The sequence below is a fragment of the Bufo gargarizans genome, chromosome 10 (assembly GCF_014858855.1).
Source record: "Bufo gargarizans isolate SCDJY-AF-19 chromosome 10, ASM1485885v1, whole genome shotgun sequence".
NCBI classification, from domain to species: domain Eukaryota; kingdom Metazoa; phylum Chordata; class Amphibia; order Anura; family Bufonidae; genus Bufo; species Bufo gargarizans.
Window position 1 is genome coordinate 82,118,108 of NC_058089.1, and position 23,697 is coordinate 82,141,804.

At 44.0% G+C, this 23,697-nt stretch overlaps 1 protein-coding gene across 1 annotated transcript in view; it reads right to left on the reverse strand.

The window, feature by feature from the left end:
• The window catches only part of NECAB2 (N-terminal EF-hand calcium binding protein 2), a 137,782-nt gene extending 115,157 nt beyond the window's left edge, over positions 1 to 22,625 (reverse strand). Inside the window, exons 1-2 of the mRNA XM_044269282.1 lie at positions 22,580 to 22,625; positions 21,008 to 21,116 (exon numbers count right to left, since the gene is read on the reverse strand). Coding sequence (XP_044125217.1) covers positions 21,008 to 21,116; positions 22,580 to 22,625 — 155 coding nt within the window. The remainder of the gene's footprint in view (positions 1 to 21,007; positions 21,117 to 22,579) is intronic.
• Positions 22,626 to 23,697: the final 1,072 nt, after the last annotated feature.

Genomic DNA, 23,697 nt, shown 5'->3' on the forward strand with positions numbered 1-23,697 from the left:
GATTTCCTTTAAGGCACATGGCTAGTATTTTGGTGAGGAGTTTCACGTTGATATTTATAAGGGAAATGGGGCAGTAAATACGGTAGATTTGTCTAGGGCGTCTTCCCCTAGCATGAGAATCATTAAAGCGGCTGCTAAGAGCAAGTTTAGTGTACTTGGAGCCGAGCTCCCATAGCAAAGTAGACTTATAGACAAAAAAATAATGCACCAAGAAGAAGTTGCTGGAATGGGATGAAACCTTTTATGTGTAAATGTAATGATGCTATATGTAAGTGATTACAATATCAGAGCGAAATGATACGTTTATAGGCGAAAACTGTACACTAGAAAGGAGGCTCTAGGACCCTGTAGGGCTCTAGGCTGGATACAAGATGAGATATGGTTGGGCATACAGGTTCAGTATAGTACCCTGAATCTTAGCATTGTGTCAGTGTTATACAATGCATTCCAGAACTGTAAGGGTTACATAGCACCATAAATCAATATAATGCTATGCGACCAGTTCAGTGCTGGGAGGTCAGGACGGGAGCTGCCGCATACTCACGCTGCAAGTCCGATGCGTGGAACTCGCTCGTTTGAAAGGGGCATTAACCCTACATGTACAGGTGAAACTCGAAAAATTTGAATATTGTGCAAAGTTCATTTATTTCAGTAATGCAACTTAAAAGGTGAAACTAACACATGAGACTCATTACATGCAAAGCGAGAGATGTCAAGCCTTTACTTGGTATAATTTGGATGATTATGGCTTACAGCTTATGAAACCCCAAAATCACAATTTTGAGGTCCCCTTTGCTCAGGGGATATGGATTAATTAGTTGACTAGCGGGTGACACTTTGAGCCTAGAATATTGAACCTTTTCACAAAATTCTAATTTTAAGCGCATTAATGCAATTTCTTTTAATTTTCATTACTGAAATAAATGGACTTTTGCACGATATTCAAATTCTTCGAGTTTCACTAGTATGTGCTGTGGTGAGGATAGGTTAGGGTGCAACTCCAGTAATAACATTATTTTAGGGTATTGCTATTTCTGCTATTCTCCTATTTTCTTCAAAGCAGCTCCAAACACTGATACTTGGCTGTAAACGATACATATGCTATTTTAAAAAAAGGAATATATGGAAACATTTCGGGATTAACAACCTAATGTTCTGCTTACTGCCATTCTAACCCGATTTACAGATTAACATAATACAAAACATAGTGTATTATAGGCAATCATAAATCTTCTTTTCTGAAAATAAAACAACAAGATGCGCAGCAGATTGAGCAGACCTCCCAGGAGTGAAATCCTTCCTGTGAGCATATAGGACATCTACGCAGCTAAATGTTAATGGGATTCTGACTGAAGAGCCCTCCACGAGGAGCAGATAATAGGTTCCTGGCTGTAAGCGTAGGGACTCGGAAGATAACGGCACGGATCTGGCTGTTAATTTACATCTTCACCGTACTGCATGCTCCTATGTGAGAGGTCATCAAATACAATTGGATTCCAGAACCTACTCTTAAACATCTTATAACTTCTTAGATGCTGTTGAGAGATCCTGTTCAAAAGTTATTACCAGACTTTTTCTGCCTATTGCTGTACTTTAGACACAAAGTGGTCTGGTTTTCTGAAGAAAAAAATAAATAAAATCTACCATAGTGGAATGGAGAAGAGAAGACCTGCTAGTTCCAACCATTTTACGCCGATGTACTTCTGATATATGTCCCTCAACTTAAGAACCACAATCATTGGCATTACTGGTCGGTGACCTATATTTGTGCTCTGTTATCTGTCATTTTGAAAACCAGGAGCCACGTGGATGCTTAGGCCTCAGGCACAGGTGACCATTATGGCTGTGTCCAAACTCTGAGGTTTGTGGAACCTTAAATGGCCTCTGTCAGCAGATCTGTACCTATGACACTGGCTGACCTGTTACATGTGCGCTTGGCAGCTGAAGGTATCTGTGTTGGTCCCATGTTCATATGTGCCCATATTGCTGAGAAAAATGAACTTTTATTATATGCAAATGTGCCTCTAGGAGCAACGGGGGCGTTACCATTACACCTAGAGGCTCAGCTCTCTCTGCAACTGCCGTGCCATCTTCACTTTGACAGGGCCAGGCAGTGAAAATGTCAGCACGCCTGGCCTCCTAGAGGCTAATTTGTATATATTGCATATAAAACCATGCTCCATTCTCACTAAGGCTCCTTTCACACCTGCGTTCAGGTGTCCGCTCGTGAGCTCCGTTTGAAGGGGCTCACAAGCGGCCCTGAACGCAGCCGTCTGGCCCTAATGCATTCTCAGTGGAGGCGGATCCGCTCAGAATGCATCAGTCTGGCAGCGCTCAGCCTCCGCTCCGCTCAGTGAGCAGACACCTGAACGCTGCAAGCAGCGTTCGGGTGTCCGCCTGGCCGTGCGGAGGCGAGCGGATCCGTTCCGACTTACAATGTAAGTCAATGGGGACGGATCCGCTTGAAGATGACACCATATGGCTCAATCTTCAAGCGGATCCGTCCCCCATTGACTTTCAATGTAAAGTCTGAACGGATCCGCTCAGGCTACTTTCACACTTAGAAAATTTTTCTAAGTTCTATTGCAGACGGATCCGTTCTGAACGGAGCCTCCGTCTGCATTAATATGAGCGGATCCGTTCAGAACGGATCCGATCGAACGCTAGTGTGAAAATAGCCTAAAGTGTACCCTCTCTCATCTACCTGTCTGACTGCATTGGTTGCCCATACAATACGAGATTCAATAAAAAAATTCACTCTCGCCCACAAAGCTCTCCATGGTGCTGCACCCCTTACATCTCCTCACTCATCTCGGTCTATCATCCTACCTGTGCTCTCTGTTCTGCCATGATTTATGACTAACATCCTCCATAATCTGAACCTCTCATTCCCATCTCCAAGACTCTCTCTGGAGATGCACCAGTTCTCTAGAATGAGCTACCCAAGACAATCAGGTTAATTCCCAAATCCAACAGTTTTAAGTGTGCCCTTAAAACACATCTCTTTAGGGTGGCCCATCACATTCCCTAATCTAACAGTTTTTATTTCACCCTCCTGCAACATTACTCTTCAGATGCTTTCTTCCAACAGTTTCCACCCCACTGCATGCACTCAGAAGCACTACAGACACTGGTTGGTGATGCCTCACGCTGCTCTATATGTACTCACCTGTAGTGTTGAGCGAACTTCTGTTTTAAGTTCGGCATCTAAAGTTCGGCTTCCGGTTAGCGGAGAATCCCGATATGGATTCCGAATTCCGTTGTGGTCCGTGGTAGCGGAATCAATAATCGGCCATTACTGATTCCGCTACCACGGACCACAACGGTATTCAGAATCCATGTCGGGATTCTCCGCTAACCGGAAGCCGAACTTTAGACGCCGAACTTAAAACAGAAGTTCGCTCAACACTACTCACCTGCTCTGATGGACCATTTTACAAAACAAGAACTTCTTACCTTTCGCGCCTCTCCTACTTCTTCATAGACTAAGCTTTTGCGAGCAGGGCCCTCACTCCCCTCGTTTTAATTGCTGAATGTTACTCTATAATGTCTGGTTTTGTTTGTACATGTACTGTCTGATTGTAAAGCGCTGAGGAGTATGTTGGCGCTATATAAAGATTATCATCCTTATAGTTTGCCTGCAGTAACTGCAATCAATATAAGAGCTGTGACAGTTTATAAAATTTAGCAGATTCAGCTGTGGATGATGTATATTTGCTAGGGATATTGCCCTTTAAATGTCCAAAAATATGCCATCTGTACTTAGGTGTCTCACTAGTGGAGAAAGGACTATGTGCAGCGAGTGAACTATACTGCAGTCTATGCCAAAAGTACAAAAATAAATCCAAAATAATATGTATTGTCACTCAAGCCAATATCTGTCGGTCTTTATTTCATTAAGAACATTAAGGGTCCATTCACACGTCTGTGAATGTGTCCGCACCCGTTCCGCAATTCTGCGGAACGGGTGTGGACCCATTCATTCTGTAAGGGGCAGGAATGGATGCGGACAGCACACAGTGTGCTGTCCGCATCCGCATTTCCGGAGCGCACCCCCGATCTTCCGGTCCGCGGCTCTGGAAAAAAATAGAACATGTCCTATTCTTGTCTGCAATTGTGGACAAGAATAAGCAGTTCTATGGGGGTGCCGGTCGGGTGTATTGCGGATCTGCAATTTTTTTTTACTGATGACCTATTTTCTGGGTTGCACCAGCTCTCTGTGGCCTTCTTTCAGCTTCCCTAGACTGAGTGATGACACGTTCATCGGTCACATGGCCTAGGAGCAGCTCAGCCCCAGTCAAGTGAATGGGCCGAGTGTGATACTAAGCACAGCCACTATCTAATACACGGCGCTGTGCTTGGGGAGCATGAAGAAGACAGCACACTTACAGGAACACTGGTGCCTTCTCAAAACAGCTGATGGACCCAGGGGCGGATTAAGTGCATGATAGGCCTGAGGCTGTCTACCCAACTGGCCCCCCCATTTTAGTTTTAGATTTTTTTCTGTATGAAGAGGCTGCGGTGCTTCGTAAGTGCTAAAGTCTCTTCCTAGGCCATATGACATTGTTCACATGGTCTTGGTGCAGCTCTGTCTCATCTGAGTGATTGCGGATGAGCTGCAATACCAAGCACAATGCTATCAAATGGACAGCGCTGTGCTTGGTAAGGAGAAAAGAGGCTGCGGCACTCACTTTAACATCGCAGTCTCCTCAAACAGCGGATTGGCGGGGGTGCCAGGAGTCTGACCCCCACCATCTCATAACTCTGAGTACAGATGTCATAGATGTTATCTGCAGTCCTATGTAACACCCCACATAACACTTACCTGTTACATCCAGTGACATCTCCTGTCATGTAGATCTTCTCTTTCCTCTTCTCCTCCGTTTGACCCAGACCACCATGACAAATTCTTTCAGCCGCATCTCATCTCTACAGAGTTTGTTACACAGATACATTAGATTTCTCATAATTAGGGTCATTTATCAAACTGGTATAAAGTACAACTGGCTTAGGTGCCCATAGAAACCAATCAGATTCCACCTTAAATTTTCCAAAGGAGCTGTTAAAAATGAAAGGTGAAATCTGTTGCAATGGGTAACTAACCCATTTCTACTTTACACCACTTTGATAAATTACCCCAAAGGTCCCTATAGTGTCTACAGCAATTATAATGTCCCCTAGAGTGCCCCCAGTAATAATAGCACCCTATATTGTGCTTCAGGCAATAATGCCTGTATAGTGTTCCCAAAAATAATGTCCCCTAAAAGAAACGCCCCCACACTGTCCCATATAGTAATTTCCCCCACACTGCCCCATATAGTAATTTCCCCCACACTGCCCCATATAGTAATTTCCCCCACACTGCCCCATATAGTAATTTCCCCCACACTGCCCCATATAGTATATAGTAATTTCCCACACACTGCCCCATATAGTAATTTCCCACACACTGCCCCATGAAGTAATTTGCCCCCACACTGTACTCCCATGAAATAATTTGCCCTCACACTGCACTCCCATGAAATAACTTGCCCCCACACTGCCCTCCCATGAAATAATTTGCCCCCACATTGCCCTCATGAAGTAATTTGCCCCCACACTGCATCCCATGAAGAAATTTGCCCCCATACTGCATCCCATGAAGAAATTTGCCCCCACACTGCCCCATGAAGAAATTTGCCCCCACACTGCACTTCCATGAAATAATTTTTCCCCACACTGGCGCCCAAAAAGTAAATTTGCCCCCACACTGCCCCATGAAGTAATTTGCCCCCATGCTGCACTCCCTGTAATAATTTGCCCCCACACTGCACCCCCTGAAGTGATTTGCCCCCACACTGCACCCCCTGAAGTGATTTGCCCCCACACTGCACCCCCTGAAGTGATTTGCCCCCACACTGCCCCCCATGAAGTAATTTGCCCCCATTTAATAATCTGACCCCCCCCCGAACTGATTTGCTACCACACTGCCCCATGTCCTCTGCCCCCCCAAAGTTGGCACACACAGAAACAAAAAACAAAAATGTGAGCTAATACCTGTGTCCGGCGTGGTGAGGCAGTCGCGCACTCTTTATTGTCCTGCGTCCCTCTCGGCACAGGTGCGCGATGACGTCATCACGCACGCCTGCGCCAGGATTTCACTACCGCATAGGCCTCAGGCCTACTAGGCCTGAAGCCTATGGCTGTGATTGGCGGCGGGGCAGGGAACTATTCGCTCCCGTGCCCCGCCGCAGTATGTGGGCGTTCGGGTTGGCGTTGGGCCCTCCAGGGATGCCGGCCCCGGGGCTACCGACCCGAACGACCCTATTATAATCCGCCACTGGTTGGACCCCCCGATCGGATACTGATGACCTACCTAGAAAATAGGTCATCAGTAAAAAAAATAAAACATAACAAATACAGAAAACAATTTAGTGAGCGGGCACTGTCCCTGCAGTATTAAAATATATATATGCATTTTGGACCAGGACCACATTGGATCAATTTTTTTATATTTTATGATTAAAAAAGATTTTTTATATATTTTATGATTTGTGTTTTGTTTTCTGTATTTTTAACGGTCTCAAAAATTGTATTTTTTTTTATTAATGTCCCTAATGAAATAAAGATTGATAGATACTAGTGGGTCGCTTGAGTTCCAATAAAAATGCAGCAGAACGGACATGAAGATTAGAGGAGAACCTACTGCCTACACTCAATTGTGTGCAGGTTTTGTCTGCTGCACATAGATTTTTATATTTTTTTTTAATGGTGTGTATTGTACTATAGATTGCTGAGGATTTTTAGCTTCTTGTGCTAATTATCTTCTCTGAGAACTTCCCTGCATGACGGAGGTATTGGTTACCTTCCGCTCGACCCCTATAATACTTACCTGACCTTTTGGATGCCTTTCCCACTAAAACCCCATAACCCAAAAACCTCCATAAATAACTAAGACCCTAATAAAACACGGACACCAGGGTTGGATTTAATCGGCCCCAGCAGCCGTTTTATTACCATGAAATATAAATCTTTTAATTTGGATAACATAACAAAAACCCATATGCAACGGCATATGCACAATACCAATTTTCCAAATGTATAACATATAATTAATTACGGGGGGAGGTCCTTGAAGCCCCAAATAAGGAGTTACCCCGTCCGGGGTGATCCATCTTGCCTCCAGCCGATGAGCACCAGCTCGAAGGCACCACTGATTGCCCCCACACTCTGCCACAACCAACCATGGGAGTCCAGCCCCAACCGTAGAGTCCTCCCATCGTCCCCACCTGAGAATCTTCCAACTTCAAGGACCTCCCACCGCCATAGCCGCCATGACAAATTGCGGCTACCACCATATCTGTGCCCGATAAAACAACCCTTACCAACTTAAGAACCCCCCCCTCATTCTGTTAAATATCAACGACTATAAAAACAGGGTGGGTGGGTGCCTGGGAGCAGGATTAACCCAGTCCGGCCTGTTCTTTATGTTAAGTAAAAGGACTATACAGCAATCACAAAGCGTAATATAATCTATCCAATATCGTGCCAAGGAGGATTAACGTGGGACACATCCCGACAATGAAATGCTATGTTGTGTGGGATCCATCTATATTCATCCATGTACGCTCTAGATCTACAGCTGCACACAATTACTAAATGCTAGGACTGTAAACTCTGGGAAATGAGTTTCATTTTTAGATCCAGTTTTATGAACTTACAGTATATATGGTGTCTTATACCGCAGACACGCTTGCCAAAGGCTTCATAGCAAGGCAGGTGAACTCACGGGAGCGGATTCCTTGGCTTTAATTTGCTCTTTGTTTATTTTGGGTGGGTGGAAAAGGGCTGTTTCAGAGCTCCAGGTTATTAAATGTCTCAGATGGATTCATTCTGCACCGTTCCTATGGTAACTAATATATCGACATATCTGTACTGTACCCATTGAATCCTCACAGCGCAGATACCTAGGAAGTAGTTGGGGTTGTACTTGGCATCTACAGTATTTGGCACTCTCACACACTGCAGAAGACTTATGGAGATTTTGAGCACCATGTAAAAACCACCAAAATCTAGCTACATAGCTTGCAATCAATTAGATTTTACTGTAAGCAAAAATAGTTAATTATCCCGAATTTCCCTTTCTATGGACAGCTGTCGCAAAATGTGCAGCTCATCAATTTAATTGCATCGAATCAAGCATCAGAGGCCAGCACCACAGGCTGAATCACTCAGTGTGATTAAACATTTCTCCCATGTGGACAGTACGGATGTGTATGGGACCGACTGTCAGGGAGCGTGGATAACAAGACATGAAAATCAGGTCACTGTCCTCCTGCTTCATGTGCAATCCTATTTTTAATCTGAATGCAGCAGCTTTTAGACACGGGCATTCGCAGGCAGGATTTCTCAACTCGAGGAATTCTTGACACTGGGCTTCAAAATGGGAAGAAGTCCTGTGATGGTCATAGACTTGTGTTCTCAGAAGGTGAAAAGACACTTCCACCATGTGCACAGCATCACATATTTAGCAGTGATTGGCCACACAGAGTGCCCCAAAATATACACGGGGAGCACCCCAACATCTACATAGGGAGCACCCCAACATCTTCAGTACACAGGGAGCACCCCAACATCTACAGTACACAGGGAGCGCCCAAACATCTACAGTACACAGGGAGCACACCAACACCAAAAGTACACAGGGAGCACACCAACACCAAAAGTACACAGGGAGCACAGCACACCAACACCAAAAGTACACAGGGAGCACACCAACACCAAAAGTACACAGGGAGCACACCAACACCAAAAGTACACAGGGAGCACACCAACACCAAAAGTACACAGGGAGCACACCAACACCAAAAGTACACAGGGAGCACATCAACACCAAAAGCACACAGGGAGCACACCAACACCAAAAGTACACAGGGAGCGCCCAAACACCAAAGGTACACAGGGAGCGCGCAAACATCTACAGTACACAGGGACCGCCCAAACATCTACAGTACACAGGGACCGCCCAAACATCTACAGTACACAGGGAGCGCCCAAACATTAAGAGTACCCAGGGAGCACCCCAACATCTACACATGGAGCAACCCAACATCTATACATGGAGCTTTCAAACATCTAAGCCAGTGGTGGTCTTCCAGTAGACTTGAGCAGAGTTAGGTAGATTTTGCTTTCCCTCCAATGCTTACTACAATCTCCATCTTTGCTCAAATCCGTGCATTTCTATCTGGAAAGTTTGCACTGTGAGCTATTTGGAACTGTGTTTTGATACCGTTGGATGTACTATAACTGTCATCCTGCACTTTAGTAAAGAGAGACGTTTATTTTCTATATGTGGCCTAGTTACTGACATCTGCATCATATGCTGGACATTGCAGCCTACACCCGCACCCAACCTATAACATCAAGGACAACCCAACTACTGTCAGACAGGATCCTCAACATCAGGGTTTGCCTTGAAGTAAGAAAGGGTGCACCCTCCTGAAACTGCCCTGGCCTTATGGAACATTGGTGTGAAGATTGCCACTGCCATCGTCCAGGGCTTGCAGCACATGTGGCCCGGGGTGACAAGTTCTTCACTCCTGCTTTAAACCAACAAATGTAACAAAATGCATCTTCTATGGGTCTCAATAGGTTGGGATGGAAGAATACAAAGCCATTGTATTAAGGCAGATGTGAAAAATTCTGTAATGTGGTAACTCTGGTAACTGGTGGTAGCACTGAAGAATGCAGTTTACTCATGGAAGGGCAACCTTTCTGACATATGCAGCAGATGTCCATGTGCCATTCCTCTAGGCCTGATATAAAAACGACTGATAATCCTTATTTTTTTTTTTATTTTATTTAAGTCATTTTTATTAACAAATTTTAAATTTTATATACAGACAACCCCAATTTCCCCTTTCCCTCCCCCCACATAATATCCTGAAGATGCTCTCGATCCGCCACCCCCCTCACTTCCCGACCACATCATTTCAGCGTTCCAAATACATGCTCCTCCCCTCCACAGCACCCATCAATACACCTGCATGAAAACATTGATCCCATTGATAAGAGTACTTTTGTTATCCGAACCATCTTCTCTTAAGTAAATAGTGTATTGACATTCCCTAAGCCCCGCAAGAGACCGCCAATCACTGAGCCAAATACATACATCAGGCATTAGTACCCTTACACCAGTCCCAAGCGGCATCTCTGAAGTTCCCTGGATGCCAGCCCTGGGGCATCAATCCAGGGAGCCCAGAGCTTTTCAAATTTGGTCAGAGCACCCCTTTTCCTATAAACCCAACTTTCCAAATTGACTTGCCAATTAATCTTGGCTATATATTCAGTTTTACTAGGACTACACTCGTCCAGCCAATGCTGGGCAATCAGTCTACAAGCCATATATAACATTCTGGCCACTGCTACTTTTCTGGGCTCAGTGATTGGCAGGTCTTCCACGTATCCCAATACAAAAACAAATGGGGGTCACATCAAATGTAACTTCATATAGAGAATCAATAAGATGCAGCACAGCGCGCCAAAAGCCTTCCAGGGCCGAGCACGACCACAGCATGTGCGATGCGCCCGCATCCTCCTCCCCACATCGAGGACATTGAGAGTCCAAACGGAGTCCTATATTAAATAGAAAATGAGGGGTTTTGTAAACCCGATGGATCAGGTACAATTGTGACAACCTGTGGGCTTCACTGAGTGAAAGCTGCGGAGTCCTCTCCAATATCTCCTGCCACTGGTTTTCCTTTAACGGCCCCATCTCTACTTCCCACTTTGCCCTACTGTTCACTAGGTATTCTTGCAGAAATAGGTAAAATATAGCCTGATAGAGCAGGGAAATAACTCCAGATGAAGAATTCCTCTGGTCTACAAGGGCAATGATTTTGTTTCGATGTACATTACTCAACATATCGTCATCATGGTCAGCACAGACGGCATGGCACAGCTGTAATTACCTAAAAAGGTCTGAGGACGGTAAACCAGTTTCTCTCTGAAGTTGCTCATAAGTTTTAAGATAATTTTGATCAAGAAGTTGGTAAACTCTGATAATACCCCTATGACACCAACCATACCCTGCAGGGAGCTCAGATGTGGCAACCACGGAGTATCCCATATTGAAGTATACTGTGTGATGCCCTTTATGCCTTGTATGTCCCTCACTTTCCACCACGTCTTATGCAGGAGAAGTAGCGTAGGGAACGACAGACCTGACATTTTCAGCTTATCTGCCTCTAACGCTTCATATAGGTTTGGCACCGCCAGGAATCCTCAGTGTAACCTATTCTGGGTATCTACCTCTCCTCTTTCCGAACCCCGCATATGCTAAAGTTGAGCGGCTAGGAAGTACACCCACGGATTCGGAAGAGCCAATCCCCCATCGGTTTTACTCCTCTGAAGTGTCTCCAGCCTCAACCTCGCTGAGCCCCCTTTCCATATAAGCTCCCTAAACAATTTATTTATTGAGTGAAAAAACCTGAGAGGCAACCATATGGGGGAATTATGTAGCAGATAAAGAAGCTGTGGCATCCAGATCATCTTAATAAGATTAATCAGTCCTACTACTGACAGCGGTAGCTTGGACCATACATGCATTTTCTGTTTAAAGGGACACTGACAGGCCCAATAACCATAATTAGCTGTACATAGCCATGCACAGGTCTTCTAATGTGCATTAAAAACATATAAGTATCCCCCCTGTCCACATTATGAATACAGTTAACTCACGTTTTATAACCTGAACTAATCGCTGTTCTTTCTGCCCAAGGGGCGGGGTTTCAGCTCCACTTGCGCCCAGCCAGCATCAGCCCAACCGCCGTTTTGAAGCGCCGCCCAGCTCATCAATATTCACTTAGCTGGGCGGCTTCTGCTGTCCCCGACCTTCCGAGATCCGGCGCATGCGCAATAGAAAGCTATGGGTGCCGGGCGCATGCGCAGAAGCTGGAAGCGAGTGTGATGCCCATAGCTTTCTATTGGGCATGCGCCGGATCTCGGAAGGTCGGGGACAGCAGAAGCCGCCCAGCGAAGTGAATATTGATGAGCTGGGCGGCGCTTCAAAACGGCGGTTGGGCTGATGCTGGCTGGGCGCAAGTGGAGCTGAAACCCCGCCCCTTGGGCAGAAAGAACAGCGATTAGTTCAGGTTATAAAACGTGAGTTAACTGTATTCATAATGTGGACAGGGGGGATACTTATATGTTTTTAATGCACATTAGAAGACCTGTACATGCATATGTACAGCTAATTATGGTTATTGGGCCTGTCAGTGTCCCTTTAAATCTGCCTATGAGGGGGTATAAATTCAGCCTTACATAATCCGTGAGTGTCCTAGACACCACCACCCCCAAATACCTAAATTTACTCACCACTTGCAGTATAAGTCACAGAATCATCTACATTATCCATAAGGAGGAGGGACGATTTGCTCCAATTTATAACAAAGCCAGAGTAGCGCCCAAAAGCACTGATCACCTCCATAACCTCCGGTAGGGACTCCCTAGTCTCAGCCAGGAACAGCAAGGCATCGTCCGCATATAATGCAATTTTCTCCTGTGACCCGCCTCGGCTAAACTCTGCAATCCCGTCATGACTCCTAATAATGGCCAACAATGGCTCAATGGCCAGGGCAAACAGTAACTGAGATAAAGGGCAACCTTGCCTGGTTTCCCCTGTATAGCCGGAATCCCTCTGATAGACATCCGTTCACCCGTACCCGCGCTGTAGGCCTACCATATAACAGCCACACCCAAGCTATGAAACTATCCCCCAACCCAAACTTCTCTAGTACCTCCCACAGCTGCTCCCACTCAATGCTATCACATGCCCTAGCGGCATCCGGGGAACAGATGACCCTATCCCCTGGGTTGTCCACTGGAATCTGCATATTAAGATATAGACGTCTGATATTAACAGCCGTGGACCTATATGGCAAAAATCCAGACTGATACATATGTATAATGGAGGATATGACCTTAGAGAGGCGCATAGCCAGCACCTTAGCCAATATCTTTATGTCTGTGGGCAAGAATGATATAGGTCAGTATGAATCTGGGAAGAGAAGTTTTTTTCCTGGCTTAGGGAGAACAACTATAATAGCCTCCTGCATAGATGCCGGAAGCGCCCTCATCTCCAAGGCCTCCTGGTAAACCTTCAGCAACTGAGGTAGTAAAATATCTTTAAACTTGTTATAAATTTCTACAGACAGCTCATCAGTACCCGGTGATTTATTATTAGCCATGGAAGATACTGCTTCCTCAATTTCTAGCAATTGTAGCGGACCATTAAGGTACGCTCTATCTGAATCTGACAGCCTAGGCAAGGGTACCCCACATAAATATGATGTCATCCCTATTACAACCTATACGTGACTGATACAAATCGGCATAAAAGAAGCCAAAGACAGACACTATTGCCTGGCTAGCCACAATTTCCGTTCCATCCACCCCCTGTAAAGCAGTGACATATACCGGTGTGGACTGTGCCCTAGCCACAAGGGCTAGTAGGTGGCCCGCCTTCTCCCCCTCATCATAATACTTCTGTGGCTGAAAGGACTGCTTTGTGCGGGCAAGTTCCACAACATACGAGTCATATGCATCCTGTGCCTCCTTCCAGACCGATAAAGACAGCTGATCGCCCTTCTCCACAAAGTTCGCCTCTGTCACCCCAACCAGGTCTCTCAAAAATTCTCCAAACTGTCGACTTTTAAGTTTGGCTCTACTAATTCCTTGAACAAGCAAGGCGTCCCATACCACCCCGCCCGCGGCTGAGCCTGTATTCAGGTTAAAATACTCCTGTATAGTAGAACTGATATATGAACAGTAAATTACCTGTAACCAGAAGGAATTAAATGTCCATAGCCATTGAGAAATGGCCGATATCGTTCTTTGTACTGAATATGATTATACAGGGTCATCTGGTCAAATCCTCTGACTTTTTTGAAAATGTAACCTCATGACATCCAAAGGCCTTCACTGCTGATCCATTTCAACAACTGCTACATTACATGTGAACGAGTGACAATATTGCAGGTGAAGTTTGAACACTAACAGACCTTTTAATTCAAGGCTGTTTTTTCACATTCCACACTCTTCCTAGTACACAGCACATTCTGGCTCTGGCAGACACATTTCAGATCCTTTTCCTAGAATTTCTAAATCCTTTACCATCTGACTATCCAGTCGCTCTCTTTTCATTCCCATAATCCCACACTACAATATTACAACTACTGTAATCTGAGGTGTAATAACCCTCACAATTCCATAGAAGGCCATTTTGGAGCAGTGATAAGGTCTATTGTACAAAAATATGCATGTAGCAGATTTAGTCATTCATTTCAGTAATACACCTTTTTTTATTATTATGAATCACTTTCATTTTGTTACTTTATACTTTAGGCTACTTTCACACTAGCTTTTCTCTTTTCCGGTATTGAGATCCGTCGCTTCCGTTTTGTCTCCATTCATTTTCAATGGGAACAAAACAGAACGGAGTGCACCAGAATGCATTCCATTCCGTTTGGTTGTGTTCCCACACAGGAGACCTAACTGCAGCAAGCAGCGTTTTTCTTTCCGTTGTGGGATGCGGAACCAGCATGACCTACAATGCAAGTCAATGGGGACGGATCCATTTTCTCTGACACAATAGAAAAACGTATCCATTCCCCATTGACTTTCAATGCAGTCCATGATGGATCAGTCTTAGGGATGTTACAGATAATACAACCGGATCCGTTCATAACGGATGCAGATGGTTGTAATCAGGAAGAGTTTTTGCTGAATCCTGCCGGATCAGGCAAAAACGCAAGTGTGAAAGTAACCTTATTTTGTTATCTTGTATTGTAATTAGTGTTTCAACCACTTTCATTTGAAAATACAGGGCAGGTGTCTTTCTGCAATTTCCTGCAAATCACAGCAAAATACTTCCTAAATTTGACTCATGTAAATACTCTCTGGGGGTATATTCAGACGTAGTAACTGGGCTGTTGTTCTTCCAATTGTTCACTGCTAATTGCCATGGTTTTGCTTTGCGGTATTAATGAATTTTTACTGTTAGCTGTAAAAACATATCTGGTCTTTGTCACGCAGCAACAATCACACCCCATCTGCTATGCCGAAACACACCCTAACATGGAAATAGGGTGCACGCAGTTTTGTGGTCCTGGCTACACAGTGTCAGCCTATTGTGAGGCACATGATTTTAGGACTTTTCAAAATATGGCCCATAAAAAAAAAAAAATAACCAAAGACTTTTTCTTTTTTTTATTATTCAAGGTTTTTATTGAATCTAAACAAATCAAATGACAGATATGAGAAATAATATCCAAATACAAAAGTGTTCACAGTAAGACCAATTGTAAGGAAATAAAAACACAAACATTTTTTGCAGTAAATAACAATCGAAGAGCTAAGCACTCTATAAAGAAAAAACAAAAAATTTATTTTAGCAGAGAGTCACTTTAGACAATCGGTCCCAAGTCTCAAACTAAGTGGGGAAGGAGGCAGCCTGGAGAGAGCTAGCCTCAATCCCTGAAACATAATGAAACAATGTAACATTCTGCTACAGATAGCAAAATGATCATGAGCGGGTCTAACAAAGTATTAGGTCAACTCTGAGATATAGGGCAGTTCAGACTGGAGCTGTGGACAAAGAACCAGAGGAACGACCAGTAAAACGCCTGGTTCTTCTGCGTGGAGACCTAGGCGGAAGTCCTGGACCATCATCAGAGAATTCCTAGGAGGATACCAATTGCCGAGGTAAGTAGGAAGAGACAGGTAAGGCTACTTTCACACCAGCGTTTTTGCTGGATCCGTCATGGATCTGCAAAAATGCTTCCATCATAATAATACAACTGTCTGCATCCGTTATGGAAGGATCCCGTTGTGTTATCTCTAAAATAGCCAAGACGGATCAGTCACTAAAACCATTGTAAGTCAATGGGGGACGGATCCATTTTCTTTTATGTTCGTCTTGCTCCGCACCACATGCAGCGTTATTCTGTCAGCGATGGGGACATTCTGGTGCACTCCCTTTCGTTCAGTTCAGTTTTACCCCCATTGACAATGAATGGGGACAAAACTGAATAGTTTTCCTACGATATTGAGACCCTATGAAGGATCTCAATAGCGGAAAGGGAAAGCGGAGATGTGAAAGTAGCCCAACAAGGAGGGCCATTTTCCCAAGGATACCTGTGGAAGATCCAGGTCTTGAAGGAAGCGTGGAAGATCCTCAACTGAACGGAGAGTGGAAGAGCGAACTTTGTGTCCAGCAATTAAAGAAAAGGGATACCTTCAACACTATGGGATTTCTTTATTACGTAGAATATCCTAGAGTGGCCTCAAAGCTGCTTGTTGTGCCAAAGTATAAACATGACAGATCTTGCACAATGAGAATGGAGTTGCCCTCATGAGAAAGAGAAGGCTACCGACAGGCTTTAGCCAAAATCTGTTCTTTAATAGCACAGAAAGAAATCCTGCAAATAACATCGCGTTTGGAGCCACCTGGGCTCAGAGCTCTGTGACCTAATCTATATGTGATGTTAAGGGGTGACCTAGTATGTTGTTGAAGATCGCCTAGATAGTTGGGAGCAAATCAGATGTTGAAATGGTTCCGAAAGACCCCGTATCCGTCAGTTGTTGCGAAACATGTAATTAATTTTCAGTACTGGAAAGAGTAAATCAACTTTAATCCTTACTGCAGCGGGTTTGACAAAAGGTCACAGACTGCAGAGTTGGAAAAGGTCTTACAGAAAGTACACCTAGGGATGAAAGGGTCTGGCATATATTCTAGCTAGGACATAAATGGAACGGCACCCAGTAAAGCTTGAGAAAGAGGATTTGTCCACAGATGGCAGTGCCAAAAATGGTACAGTACATAGCAGAGCTAGAAGAAAAAGAAAATCAGCGGTCAAGGGTTAAATGTGAGCTGGTATGGTACAAAAAACTGGAAAAGGACTGGTCAAACATAAGGAATTTTGGAAGGAGTGGCATGGCCCATCACAGAACCAAGCGCATGAGGCATCAAAAGGGTTTTCCAGGATTTTTAACTGATGACCTATCCTCTGGCTCAGATCCCTTTTGTTTAATTGTGGTTTTGACAATAAATCAAGGGAACATTTTTAGAAAGCTTTGTTTCCCCTTCATGAGCCGCTGTCTTTAGCAGCTGTCAGTAAAGGGAAAGAAATATAGAGCAGGATATCGAGTGATGTTACAATCTAAGGCTTTGTGCACATTGTACTGAGGCTGTACAGCGGCGCATAGCCTGGAGCTCCTTACTTACCGCATCTGATGGAGCTTCCCGAAATTTCCAAATTTATACATAATCCAACATACAAAAGTACAGTAAAAGATGAGAATCTACATAAGAAAAGAGGAGCAGCAGACCACAGACAAAATAATACAGAAAAAAATAAGGGCAGAATATAGGGACGTGTTCACGTTACGCCCTTCTGTTTGGGGGTTCCATTGAGGGTTTTGGTCAATTTTGGTAGTAAGAGTAGTGCAGAACAGTCAAGTTACGCCCTTCTGTTTGGGCGTTCCATTAAGATTTTGGCTCAGTTTTGGCAAAAAAAAGTAGTAGTGCAGAACATGTTATGTCCTTCTGTTTGGGGGTTTCATTGAGGTTTTTAGTCAGTTTTGGCAGTAGTAGTACAGAACACATCATGTTACACCCTTCTGCTGAGGTTTTTGGTCAGTTTTGGCAGTAGGAGTAGTACAGAACACATCATGTTACACTCTTCTGCTGAGGTTTTTAGTCAGTTTTGGCAGTAAGAGTAGTGTAAAACATGGGGCTATTTATGATGTCAAAATAAACGGAAATCTCAAAAAGAAAAAAAAACATCAATTGGGTTGGTCACGCGCTGTGCAGATTTGGCATAGCATTATGGTTTAATTCTAAATAATGTAGCCACGTACATGCTAGGTGCTGGCCCACAGAGATTAATATTAGATTGATATTGGCAGGTTGGGGCTGGTATTAGGTTCATAGCAGCAGTAGATATTTCTTGTAATTTACCAAAAATGAAAAAGTTGTAACCATCTTGGATTGGTACTTAGATTACTATGTTCTGAATGGTATTATTGGGGCACTGTACGGTATTACTATTTAAAGGGGCTTTCTAGTTTTCTAGATATTGATGACCTATCCTCAGGATATATTAAATGGGTGCAGATCAGCACCCCCAACGATCAGCCATTTTCAGCAGCCGTCTGACCCACAGTGGATGGAGACAGAAGAATACTCTGTCCCCTGTGTAGTGGCCGAGCCGGATTACTGCAGCTCAGAAATGGGGGCAGAGCTGCAACACGCCGGCACAGTCACTACACAGTTAATACAGCTTTCTGCTTCCAGCTCTATCATTGTGTAGTTTCTGGTGCCGAGGCAAAGCAGCTGATCACTGCCAGGGCCGGTAGTCAAACCCCCTATGATCTGATATTTATGATCTACCCGAGGACAGGTCATCATTATCTAGAAACTAGAAATCCCCTTTAGGCACCGTATGGCAGTTTTAAAAAAGCACTGTTCAGCAGTATGATGATTTCCTGTATATGATATATTTTTGGGTAAATGTTTGCTTTGGTGTCAATAGGACCCTTTATGGAGGTGTTACTTGGATTATTACATGGTTTTATTGAATTGCTGCATAGTGACATTTTTGTGAGCAAAATATCAAATACATACTAATAGTTTAAGGAGAGATTTGTCAGATCAGTGCATTCACCATTCTGAACTGCTGACAGCAGCTGTCTCATCACTAACACTGGTGGCATGGGTGGAAAAGCCATATGGAACTGAAAGGAGAAGAAGTGCCATGGCGCCTTCTTAAAGGGGTTATCCAGTTATGACTTAGCCTCAGGATAGAACATCACTACTAGATCTGCGGGAGTGTGACACCAGAGCGGTTAGAAGAGGCCTTGAGCACTGCAGCTTCTTCCTAGGCCATGTGACATCCCAGTACGTTGGTCATATGGTCTAGTTCAAGTCAATGGGGCTGAACTGCAATACCAAGCACAGCCATAATCTGATGTACGGCGCTGTCCTTGGAAAGCTGACGGGAGCCTGCATCACTCACCAGAGATCCGGTGAGCGCAGTGGCTACCTAAACAGCTGATCAGAAGGGATCCCGGGACATGGACCCCCGCTGATTTGTTAATCATGACCTGTCATGAGGATAGGTCATCATTATCATTTCCCGAAAAAACCCATTGCCGTTGGCTATCATTTGGCCGACGGCTATGGGGTTATCCTGGAAATGATAATGATGACCTACCCTCAGGATACACATACATGTTTAGCCAGGAGGGAGTCGGGAGAGATGGCCATCGTTCGGCTGACAGCTATAGGGTTATCCAGGAAATGATGAGTATGTGTATCCCATGGGGAGAGTGAAGAAAGCCACTGCCAGACACTTCCGGTGGCGGCTTATCTCCCAGGGCAAACAAAAGGATGGGGCAAAAATGTTCATTTTGTCTGATCCATGTCTCCAACCGACCTCTATTGGGAGAGATTCAGGAGATTCCTACACAAATTTTAAACCCGCCATTCACAACAGACTAATGTGCATGCCATATGTTCTAGTGATGGCTATACAGCGCCAATATCTGTGAAGAGACAACCTCTCCTTTAAATTCTCAGACTGCAAAGCTTTTCACAAGAGCGCTGATGATTCTCATACATATCTAATCCCTCCATCATAACGTAGTGCCTAGCCAATTCAGAATGTGGCAAAGCGGTATCTTCTCCACCTTCCTGTAGCCGGCAATTACCATTTCCCTATCCGCAGGTTCCTTCTGTTGCAGAACTGTACAAGTCATGTGAATGAGGTCTGGAGAAATCCATGAACATGCTGCAGAAACAACTCCATTAACATGCATGGAATGGCTATGGAGGTGCAAAACTTTGTGCAAAACTTAAAGAGGAGCTGTCACCGCTCCTGACACTCCTGTTTTAATAGCTTCATGCGTTCCCCGTGTAATAACAATTCTGGAGCCTCTATTCTTATGGCTGTATGTTGTGCTGTTCCTTTATTATTTGTACTGGAAGTTATGAATGAATTGCTATTAGCCTTCAGTAAGGGTACAGGGGGGAGGTAACCAGTTGGGGGGTGTGTACCTGTACAGTCTGAAAATGGCAGCACTGATTGGATAGAGTCAGTCTGTGCAGGTACACCCCCCAACTGGTTACCTCCCCTCTGTACCCTTACTGCAGACTGATAGTAATTCATTCATAACTTCTAGTGCAAATAATAAAGGAATGGCACAACATAGAGCCGTAAGAATAGATGCTCCAGAATTGTTAGTACGTGGGGAATGCATGTAGCTATTAAAATAGGCATGTCAGGAGCGGTGGCAGCTCCTCTTTAAACATGTAAATATACCCTTAGACTGGTTTCACACTAGCTAGGTAAAGAGATCCGGCAAGCTGTTTTGGTAGGGGAGCTCTCTGGATCCGGCATTGCCAGATGCTACTTGAATGCCCACCAGCCCCATTAATTATAATGGGGAGCAGCAGAGATCCAGCTGCAAACCTGCAAATATGCAGAGAATCGGCCAGACAAATACAGCTGCGGATCTCTTTACCGCTAGTCTTCGGCTGCCTTTTCACATGCAGTTTTTGATATGCCTTTGTCTAAAAAACAAAACATCTACATGAGAATACAAAAAGATGGAAAACCATACAGAAGGTCTTGTTTCTCTGTTCTTTGTATCTACTTGTGTTTTTTTGTCTTAGAAAACTGTGTGTGAATGTAGAACATATGGACGCCGTCTACTAAATCCTATCAAGCATTCAGAGCTGAAGATCAATGGAGGATTATTTCCTTACAGATAAAAGGATAGATTTCATACTACAATATTTCCCCACTACTTAACCATTGCAAATATTAGTTTTGAATGATCACCTATATCTAACTAGAGCTTGAAGGCTCCTAAACAATTCCCAGCAGGACTAGCGAGCATGGGGTGAGGACAGAAGAAACACATAGACATGCTCTATTAAGCAGAGGGAAAAGCATCACGTTCTCACTTGGTGTTGTCAGAGTCGATAGTGTGAAACAGCTTCTCAAGTTCCTCCTCGTTGAGGTTCCCATCTGAGAAAAAGGCCTGAAACTCCTCCAGAGACAACTTCCCATCATCTGGAAAAAAATCATCGGTTAAGAACATGTTCAGTAGAGCGATCACTTACTGTTCTGTCAAGATCTTCAAAGTAAAATTAAAATTATCCTTTAAAAGGGTTGTGTCACCTCAGCAAATGGTATTTATCATGTAGAGAAAGTTAATACAAGTCACTTACTAAGGTATTAGGATTGTCCATATTGCCTCCTCTGCTGTAATCCAGCAGCGGTGGTCGTGCTTGCACACTATGGGAAAAAGCGCCAGCCTCTCTGGTGACTGGGACCACAGGAGCGTGCATAGGCTTACACTTTTTCGTGCAAACATGGTCACCACTGCTGGTCGTTGTAACCCCTGGAAACGAGCAGTGGAAAATGTGATTGAAAATTCAATCCAGCCACCAAAGGAGGCAATATGGATAATAACAGATTAGTAAGTGGCTTGTATTAACTTTCTCAACATGATAAATGGCATTTGCTGAAGTGAGACAACCCTATAAAATAACAGATTATTGTGTTCATAAGATTAAAAAAAAGTCTAATGAACTTAGTTAATTGGGAGAAGAACAGGTATGCTCAATTGACGACAAATGAGTTAAAAAATAAAAGACTTAAAAATTATGCAAAAAGTTTCAACTCTATTTGAAATCATTGCAATTAAGTCCATTGGCCAACCAATCACTCCTAGCACCGACTTATGGACAATTTCAGTCAGGGTTTTCGACCAGAAAAGTAGTAGTGAACAACTTCAGATACAACCCAACGTTGTCCAGAGCGCACTGTATTTCCCTATTCGCCTCAAATTGGGGAAAATGCTAGATCTACAAGTTTCCCTCCCAATCAGATAAAGGAGCGTGGATATTTTGATATTGCTGGAAAATTTTCCCCCATAAAATCATTTAAAAACAAACCTTTGTACATTTTTGGTTGATAAATCATAAACAAGATTATAACTGGTGAACAAGATCGTCGTCAAAGGTGTGGCAAAAAAATGGAAGTATTCGAACTGCCCAATGATGACTCTACAGGTGTCTTGGTAAAATATCTACTGAATATGTCCAACCACATATAAAATGTGACTTTAGTTTAAAACTCAAATCAATACAGCCTTCAACGTCTTCACATCGGCTTGAGGTCTTTACATCGGAATGCAGGGAATAGACTAAACCACCAGTTTGACCATCGTCTCTGTGGCTCTTACTGAAACCCCCCTGCATCATCACTGGAGGCAGAACATATACTTGGACTGGTCAAAAGTAGCTTACACCACCTCAACACGACCCCATGCCACTCCACTAAGCCCTACAGCCCTATAATCCACACAATCAAGGGGTTAGACAGAAGTCGTTGACTATTGTAAGACGACAGTAAATGAACAGGTAACTATTAAAGAACTAAGCAGATTAAGGAGAACTGTCTGGGACACCTTCTCCATACTATAAAAAGTTACTTAAAACCAATTTAAAGGGCACATATACAATTCCTACCTGTTTTCAGCTGTGATAGGAAAACTTGGAGCATCCTTCGAGCCATTTTGGACGATAAAAGAAGTGAATCAGTGTCATTAAGGAGAGTGATCGAAACGCCCTCCTCGGTGGCAGAGGAAACACACACTGTCACTTGTTCTTCATAAATAATTTAAGGCTCTCATTTAGGAATCTCCTTGAAGATTAGGAGCCCCGCAGAGGGTAATTAACAATGTACATAGAAAGAGTGGCCCTGTTTCGTTTAATTGGATGCACAAAGCTGTGTTTAATCTAGTAAGAAAGGTCAGGGCACAGCTTTATTCTACATGAATCCGTTATGGGTCGTCTTTGGTTTGCTAGATTGCTCATTTAGCTCAATAAATGTAAAATAAACAAGTTTACTGATTAAGGCTTTATTTCATGGCTATTAGGAGCCTTTTTCATTATGCTTCATTTGCTTAATGCTTAAGTTTCCACCACTGAGAACCTAAAGATCCAGGCTAGAATAGGGCTTAGGGGCCCGTTCCGTGGGCCGACAGAGCGGACACTGATCGGAATCACATGCAGCAAAGATCAGTGATGTATGAGGATGAATGATCGTTACTGTGATCGCTTGACCCCATGAACCCCTATTTACACTTCCCAGATACTCAACCCGTGTATAAGGCCCCTAACTCAATTACTCTACTCTCCTTACAAGCTACACTGATGGAGAACCAGGAAGATGAGAATATTCAAAGGGAATCTTTCACCATTGCGACCTCCCTATCCAGCTGTTTGAATAGACACAGCGCTGCGGTTCACCTGAGTAAAAGGCTGTTCTTTTGTTGATCTTAAACGAAGCTCTATTCCCAAATTAGGATACCTTACCCTAATATGCAAATTAGGCTTTAGGTGCAATGAGGTTGTCCTCATCGCTCTCGTTGCACCCAATCTCTACTTTCTGTGGCCAGCTCCTCCCTTGCCACTTTGATTGACAGGACCAGGCAGTGGCAAAACAGCGAGGGAGGGGCTGGCCACAGAAAGGAGCCGAGCTTGGGTGCAACAATAGCAATTAGGACACCCTTATTGCACCAAACACCAAATTTACATATTAGGAAAAAGTATTAGAACTCAGCGTCAGGAGTGGAGACGGGTGC